General features: G+C 44.5%; 1 protein-coding gene across 1 annotated transcript; it reads right to left on the bottom strand.

Moving 5' to 3' along the window:
* Positions 1-439: 439 nt before the first annotated feature.
* On the bottom strand, positions 440-5830 carry hhex (hematopoietically expressed homeobox). The gene is made up of 4 exons (XM_083994623.1): positions 5116-5830; positions 1956-2134; positions 1232-1282; positions 440-1089 (listed from the first exon to the last, which is right to left on the bottom strand). The coding sequence occupies exons 1-4, from the start codon at positions 5519-5521 to the stop codon at positions 790-792; spliced, it is 936 nt and encodes a 311-aa protein (XP_083850749.1). The 5' UTR covers positions 5522-5830; the 3' UTR covers positions 440-789.
* Between the last annotated feature and the right edge of the window lie 2763 nt (positions 5831-8593).

Here is an 8593-nt window from a genome sequence, read left to right as displayed (position 1 = left end):
TTTACTGAATTCAAGCAAAGAGTCCAAGGAATGATTATGTTTCATCAGGTCACAAGATACCAGACTAGAAAAATCTCAGATCTTAGTTTACAAAAAATGTAAAAATGTATCAGACTGAACTTTGGGAAATTCAGGTGACCACGGTATGGATGTTCCCACAGTCATTAAATCCCCAGATTCCCCCTTTAAAACTCAAACATTTTGGTTATTTACATGTAGACTATTGAATTTGCTTCATTAATGACCCCGTTTGTTCGAGTTATTTTTCGTTTTATTGATTAGTTTTAATAAACCTAATAGACCTTTTCTTGACTGATCTGTAATTTTTTAAAAAATCTTATTTTTTACTTTCTTTCTTCAGGGGAATATTTTAGGGAATAAAACATGAAACACAATCAAATTCCAACTACGTCCAAGAACACGAATTCTTATTTAAAAAAAATAACTGAGCTGAAAAATTGTCATTCGCTCTATTGATTATCAAACGGAATGTGATATTTGAAGAGAATTAATGCCTAAGAGCGTTCATCATGTAAAACGACGTTCAGCAGCCGACAGAGGAACTCGTCTATCATTTACAGTGGTGGACAGAACACACAACAACCAATACAGGTGCAGCAGGATACGTCGCTTATGTACAACGACTGGAGGGAGGACTGATCAACCTGTGTGAAGGTGAAGGAGTCCGGTGTCCTTCTTCTTCATCATCATCATCATCATCTTCATCTTCATCATCCGGCTCCAATTGTCTCAGTGGGTCAGTGTCAGTGTGGAGCCTGCACGCGCGCCTCACAAGCTGGGCCTCCGCGTGAACTGGTCGTCGTCGTCGTCGTCCTCTATGTCCAGCTCCTGGTCCGAGTCGTCGGACACAGAGTCAGAGTCCAGCTCCGTGTGAGGCCGCTGCGGGGACCCGGAGCTCCCACCGCGGGCCCCAGGCTGCGCTGGCTCGCTGGCCAGGACTGTCAGTCTCTGCTCCGGGCTCTCGTGGGCTCCGGTCGGACTCGGCTCGGTGGTCTCGTCCCTTTTGTTGCCGCTCCTCCCGGTGGAACCGTCATCCTCCACCTCCCGCTTCCCTCCCTGGGGGTTCTCCTGGAGAGCACGGAGGAGGTTTTATTAGACACAATGGCCCGAACAGCTGTAGGCCTATATGTTAATGCAGCCTATAGACACTATAGGCTACAACTGGGTTATAAGAACATTTCAATATTATAATGACTGTATAAAAACTCACCTGTTTCAGTCTGCGCCACTTCGCGCGTCGATTCTGGAACCAGGTTTTCACCTACAAGACAAAATTAAGAGGAGCGGATTTAGGATTTTTATTTAAACTGCACAAAACTACATTCACAAACAGGTCAAATGGACGCGCTGTTTGTAATAGCTACAGATGATTATAAAGTAGACGGTGTCGTCTCATGTCTAATCAAATAAAAGTCTAAAATCCTACTCTGCTCCTGATGAATTTGTCGTTGTGATGCTGATCAGAATTTTTTTTAAGTTACAGAAGTAGTCTAAAGTCAGAATTTAAACGTGTTAACATGAGTTTTTCCTGCACTTTGTCCTACCGTGAAAAATGTACCTATGGGTGAGCATAATCATAATAACAGCAATAATGATAATAATGCCAAATATTACGACTAGTACTACTACTAATGATAATAATTATGAATCATATCAGCTATAATTTTACCACACAGGTGGAAGCACACACGCACATTTCTAATCTAATGGTCTTGACTGCCTAAACAACATTTAAATCATGTTCCAGTATTTTGTCTAGTATTTCTATTAATAGTGCTGATAGGAAAAATAGGGAAGTGATGTGGTGGCCTGAGTCCCCCAGTCAAAATATTACAAGATAGGGCATCAGTGGGAGAATAACAGTAAATGGATGAAAAGTGGGTCCAGTGTGTGTGTGTGTGTGTGTGTGTGTGTGTGTGTGTGTGCGGACTCACCTGTCTCTCGCTGAGCTGCAGCATCTTGGCCAGCCGCTTCCTCTCTGGGGGGGACAGGTACTTCTGGGTCTCGAACTTCTTCTCCAGCTCGATGGTCTGGTCGTTAGAGAACCGGACCTGTCCGCCTTTTCGTTTGTGCAGCGGCCGCTGGATGAAGGGGGTCCACAGCAGAGGTTTCCCTGTGGAGGAGGAAAGTCATTAAATAAAGATCCAACATAAAGCCGCGCAGGCCTCGTGTCTGCGGACATCCGCTGTTATTTCAAATTGGTGAGCCAACTTTTTAAACAGGTCTATTACACTTTTAAAAAAGAAAATCCCATAGGAGGTGCATGAAAGCTCCGGAATTTTAATACATATAGCTGAAGAAATGTCGAAAGAAAGAAAGAAAGAAAGAAAGAAAGAAAGAAAGAAAGAAAGAAAGAAAAGATAAATAGAAATAAATGAAATTAACCCCGCATGATCTAAATCGTGACTTCCTCTATCTGGTGTTTTTTCTGCCTTGATAATACAGATTCCTCTGATAAGGATAACACTGTACTTTATCAGCAGCTGTTAAATAAGATAGCCTATTAGTAGGCTACAACAGAACATTTAGAGTTCAAATAAATAAGGAAATTGAATGACTGGTGGATTCAATGGTCTTTAATGAGTCCACATGTTGTCTGATTTATTGGGAGAAAGGACACGCAGTGCAATCAGAGTGTTTTGCTCTGGTTTCCTCTCCTCTTAATGGCCGGGAACAAACAATGGCCGAGGCTGCGGCCGCCACCCCGGCCTGCTGCACGCTGTCTTTTAAGGAAGGTCGTGACGGAGTGAAAACTATGGCCAAATATCCGCTTCATGTGCTTCCTGCTTTGCGGTGTGATTATAGGCGATGGCATCCACCAGCAGACACCCAGTGTCCTCCTCTCTGTTGCAGCTCTGCACTGACACAATATATAAATCTGTTGTGGTCGAAACTGCTGTCAAAGACCTTCTTATTGCTGCTCCTTTCCAAAGGAAGTTAGCTAATCCAGTCCCATGAGATGCGTTTCTCAAAACAGAAGAGTCATGAGGTGAAAGACTGAGTAGAATAAAGATTTTAAAGTTTTTCACAGAGACTGGCTTTTCATAGCTGTTAAAGCATAGGAGCCAAAGACTGAGCCTGGAGCTGCTCTTGTTTTTTTTCCTAATCATAATTAACTTCACTTTCATGTCAATGAAAAAAGAGAGATGTGATTAAATAAATAATCAATTCACATCAAGACTGGATCCATCGCATCACTTTGTTAATCTATCTTCAGTCTGTTTTCAGCCTCTGCCCAGATGTGTGTGTGTGTGTGTTTTTTTTACTGAACACGAAACGTCACTCCAGCCTTTCCTTTTTATTTATTTATTTATTATTTATGTTTTATTATTTTATTGTGGTCTACTTTAAACTCTGGTAAATGAGACTTTATCTTTTCTCTAAGATCCCATTAGGCCCTGACGTGCTGCTCTGTTTGCTTTATTTTCTTCTCGCCGCCAACCATAAAGAAAGTCAGCCACATCCTCGCTGGCCAGGCAGAGGAAGTGCAACAATATGTGAAAAACGGATCCCGGGCTATCAGAGGCCGAGTGTTTCCTGAATATGTCTGTATTGAGGATGTCGATAAAATAATCAGCAGCGTGCAGCGGGCTCCCGAGGAAGCGGCTGGCCGGGGTGAGCCAGGAAAACATTTAACAGCTTCTGAAACCAGATTTACTCCTATCGACAGGCTCACGGCTTCCGCCATGAACGGAAAAAGCCGGGCTTGTTCAGCGCAACACAAAGCCAGGCGGCCTGCTTGTCACACTATACTTGAGAGCACCGCGGGGGTAATGGGGATACAAATAACACAACTCCATCCAAAGCAGTCAACACGACCTCCTGACTCCAGAGTCCATGAGCCCTTCTTATTATGTCACATACTCTATGATGCTTTAATTATTTATCAGAGTATGTGTTTTTCTTTTCTTTTTATTTTTTATTAAAGTTACATAGATGACATCTTTTGTTCACCAGAGTTTTCTTTAAAACAACTCCTGAGTTTGGCACTTATTGGCGCGCAACATGTGCGTAACCGCATCCCACCCGCCCACACATCCCATGATGTTCATCCCCAGAGGAGCAGTAGGCTGCTATTGTGCAAAAAAAAAAAAAAGGGGGGGGGGGGGGGGGACACCTGGTGCTCACAGGTAACCTATATTTATATAAATACATTTATATTATCGCGCGCGCGCACAGAACGCAGTGAAAAATAACAAGTGATTTAGAGCCCAGATATGTTTTAGTCACCGGGTGACTCTCTGATGTTTCAGAACAATGGGAGTCAGGAAAACGAGTCAAGGTTGCCATGCACCCCCCCTCCCCACCCCCCTTTCCCCTCTCCCACTCCACTACCACCACGAACAGACTGAATGGAATTGGATAAGCCTGTTGCTATTGTGCCCCCCCCCCCCCCCCCCCCCCCCTCCCTCTCCCCCACTCCTCCTCCACAGAATATGTCTGTCAATGTAACAATGTGACTCATGTGTCCAGAAAATGTTGTTCTTCAGGACTCAGAGGAGCTGAAGACTATAACGGGAAGCATGGTCTCTGCCTAACAGTCTGTTTACGTGGGCCACATGTCTTAAGTTCGATATGCATGCATGACCAAGCGTGTTATACTTATGCAAAATGAGTTTCGCTGTCAGTGAAACGGGGTTTATGAAGGTTGTGAACAAGTTTTAATGCAGGGTGAAAAGTGCTCTCTTTGCCACTTCACAGATAGTAAACTCTGGACCTCTTTTTCTTTTTGCGCTGGAATTGAAAAAAAAAAAGTTCAAAGAATAAAATGAAAGGCGAGAAAAGATTAAATCTAAGGCGTGATTAATATGTGGGCTGACATGACAAATGCACATATGAGAAGTGAGAAGATTTGTCATGAAGGCTGATTGCACAAACACAACAGAGTCTGTCAGTGTCACAAGGGCAACAGTCGAGACCAGAGAGCTGAGGTTAGGAAACACAGAGGATATGGTGGCAGGCTGTCCTCTGTGATTCCGTCTGTTGCATTCACTAATGAGAAATCATGTCTACACTCCTCATGCAGTTTTTTAAACATCATCCAAAGAGTTTTTTGTTTTTTTTTACGCATCACGCAAAGCTGCCCAAACTCACCGAGAGGGTCGCGCCTCAGCAGCGCCTGTGCGTACTCCCCCATGGAGCGGTGGTGCTGGTGGTGGAACGGGTAGATGGGGCCGGCGAAAGCCCCGGCGGAGGCGTAGGTCGCCGTCAACGTCGCGGCGGCGTGGTGTGACAGCGCCGGGTGGATCGGCGTGGGTTCGTAAATCGGCGTCCTGTACGGCGAGATGAGACTGGTGAAGGAAGAGTTGGGCGACGCGAGAGTCGGCGTGGGGATGACCGGCGTGGAGCAGGAGGAGGATGAACAGGCGGAGGAGGAAGAAGAAGAAGAAGAGGAGGGAGAGAAGACGGTGGAGGCAGTCCTCCCCAAAATGTCCTCGATGTAGAAGGGGGTCGGGTGCGCCGGCTGGATGGGAGTCGGTGCGTAAAGCGGGACACTCATGGTGCCGTTGTCGCCGTGGCCGTGGCCGCGCGCTGGAGCTGGGTTAACGGAAAGCTGCGTTCCTCCCTTCTCTCCCCTCAGCCTTCCTCTTTAGCGGCAGAGTCTCACACAAAGTTTGTACATACTAACAACTTCTCCAAGTCTCAGCGCAACCTTCACTCCGCTGCCAAACTCTCTCTCTCTTTCTTTTTTCTTCCCCAAAAAAAACAAATAGAGTCGTTGTGGAGACCGTTAGAGCGACTCAGTGTCCATCAGGCTGCGGTGGTGATCAGGCTGGTACTTGACCCAACTGTTGGGTCTGTTATCTGGCTGCAGGCGGAGGAGGGAGGAGATAAGTGGACGGCCAACTTCCTGCAGGTGGCCAGCGGCTATTTCTGATTGGCTAACCCGGAGCTCCAATCGAGCCTCAGCGATCAGATGACAGGAGGGGAGAGGTGATTGTATTTCGGGAGAATCACTTCACGGCCGCAACAGAGACACAAACAAGACAATGAAATGAGGAATATTTAGAGTGTCTAAAGTTTGCTGTCACTGAAAGTCATAGAAGTATCAGAAAAACCCATATAGATATCATGACTTTTCAGACTTTCTATTTAAAACAAGATTCTTATGCAAATGAAATATGACGATTTAACACGTCTCAGGTGCGTCAAAAATAACCAGAAGAAGCTAATTGTTTCCGTGTCCTTTACTTTGAAAGCATGAATAAAAGTGATATTTCAAGTAAAAATCATTGCGTTAAAAATAGTATGTGTCAAGCATAGGCGCATTATCAGCAAATACAGTTATTATACTGAAGCAGAATACTTGTATTGTTAGTGCAGGGTCATCTGTGGTCTGCGTGTTTGTCGGTACATATGATTATGCAAAATGTAGGCTGCTCAACCTATTTGCACCAAACCTGGTGGGGAGGTGTAAGGGGGGAGGAGGGGAGGATTCATTTGATTTGGGCGCGGAGCCGGTTAGTGATAGTGCGTCATGTTTACATTGTGCACATGTTATTTAGGCTACACTCTGTTTTCCTAGTTCCAGAGTATCGGGATGTGTAAAACAGCTCTAATGTTGGATGAAGATCACGCAGTTTTCAGTTTCTGTATTGAAGCGTCAGTTTTTTTTTTTTTAATAAAAGGATCATTTGTTTCATGTGTAAAAATGTTAATCCGCAAAACCGGTCAGTTGAGTGCGTGTATGAGTAAACAAAATAAAAATGATCACATAGGCTAAAAAAAACTTCTCAAAGCGCATAAATATTAAACAAACATGTTGAAGAAATTATGAATTATTGTGTTTTATCGTTGGTCTTATTATAATGCCATAGCCTCTCTAATTTAAAATAGGGCCTAATGCTTCTCGGACATGTCTATAATGTGTGATGAGGTGTCACATTATAAGTACTGATGTATTTATGTGGTTAGTCTGTATCTGTTACCCTGCAAACTTAAAAAAAAAAAAAAAAAAAAAACTATAATAGATTTGGATTATCAGATAATGGGCCCCTGACAAGTAAAGACAAATAAAAGCCTCCGTCTTCCCCACTGCGTTGCTCTTCTCTGCTGCTTCGCCACCTTATTACCCCTAACTTGCATTGTTTGGTTGGTACTATTTTGTCAGAATCCTCGATAGGCGAACGGGAAGAAACCTGTGATACACCTAAAGTAGCTGTTCTGCAGCTGAAGGGAAAAGACGAATTAAAAATAATCAGACACATTTCTTATTATTCTTACTGTATAAGCAGCATTTTCTTATTAAGGAATCAGAATCAATAAACTATGGGACCATATGAACAAATTATTACAGTAAGCGACTTCGTCAGCCTTTTGACCAGGAGTCTCATTCGGACCCACAGCCTCACAGATGGCTAATTCTGAGTTCAACAAATCTTGACTGACATGAATAAGCTAGTGGACTGTTATTGCCACAGTGGTTTGCTAATTAATTGATCTACTCTAATAAGCCTATAACTAAATAAAATATAAGTGGATGCTTCACATTTGGATTCCAATGTGTTGAAGGTTTACATTGTAGAACCTCTCCTTGCTCTATGCACATTTAAATACCGCCCCTCCTTCATAACTTCATAAACTCCGGATCGTGCCTGTTTCTCTTTTTCAATCGTCTTTTAATAGAAATTTCAGGGTATGTGTAAGTTTGAGGTGTGTAGAAACAACTCTCCCAGATTCCCATTAAACAGATTCAGATGACCTGACCCCACGCTTTGTGTTTACTCTCGGCCTATGTGCTTGGTAAACGACGCTTTGACTAATCACACAGCGTGGCCTGTTATCTGACAAAGCAATACACAGGTTAACTGCAATCCACATCCCTAACGGTGCAGCTGAACGGCGAGTGATTAACTCATGATTTAAGTGTTTGGAGTTTTCCTATGAAATCCACCTATCAGCGCTGCTGAGGTGATACATTTATGATAATGACTATCGGCTACACGCAAATGGCTTCAATTGCTCACTGAGCGCACGTTTATCCCCTCACACAGATTAAAAACAATAGGCCCATAACTGATAGATAACTCTGCGCGTGCTTCTGTTACCGTGCGCGCACACAGGAGCTGCCTTCCACGTGCCACGGTCATTTGGAGATTTTTGTTTTCTTTTTTTACTACCAGCTGGGTTCATTAGTGGTGTGGGCACAGGTCAGAGGGGAGGGGGGCAGGAGGGGCAGGAGGGGCAGCAGGAGCCTGTTGCCCCGTGCGCGCAAACACAATCCGATGGTTCGATTTTGTGATGCGTCTTTAAAGCGCGCTCCGCTGACTGCCAACTTTCTACGGCCGCAATTTAGATAAAGCGGACTAAGAGAGCAAACAGGGCTATGATCAGCCTTGAAGACATGAAAGAAAGCACCAAACGGCCAATATTTGGACCGAGACAATGATTACAGCGCATTGATCCAGGAGGCTTCCCGTGGCGGCAGACTCCTCCTGACCGACCAACCACCGCTGATAACTTCACAGCCCGAGCTGCTGCTGCTGCTGCTGCCGCCTGCGCCTCTGCCGCTCCTTGGCAGCTGGCGCCATATATCTTCCTATTAACTCCCAGAGAGGAGACACCGCGCCAC

Source organism: Trachurus trachurus (genome assembly GCF_905171665.1).
Source record: "Trachurus trachurus genome assembly, chromosome: 19".
Classification (NCBI taxonomy): Eukaryota; Metazoa; Chordata; class Actinopteri; order Carangiformes; family Carangidae; genus Trachurus; species Trachurus trachurus.
The sequence above is the reverse complement of the archived record's forward strand: the minus strand, read 5'-3'. Positions and strand labels throughout refer to the sequence as shown.

Coding starts and splice junctions, on each gene's coding strand:
- hhex (XM_083994623.1), bottom strand. CDS start 5,521: ATGAGTGTCCCGCTTTACGCACCGACTCCCATCCAGCCGGCGCACCCG. Junction 1,283..1,955: donor TGCAGCTCAGCGAGAGACAG/GTGAGTCCGCAC, acceptor TTTGTCTTGTAG/GTGAAAACCTGGTTCCAGAA. Junction 1,090..1,231: donor AGTGGCGCAGACTGAAACAG/GTGAGTTTTTAT, acceptor CGTGCTCTCCAG/GAGAACCCCCAGGGAGGGAA.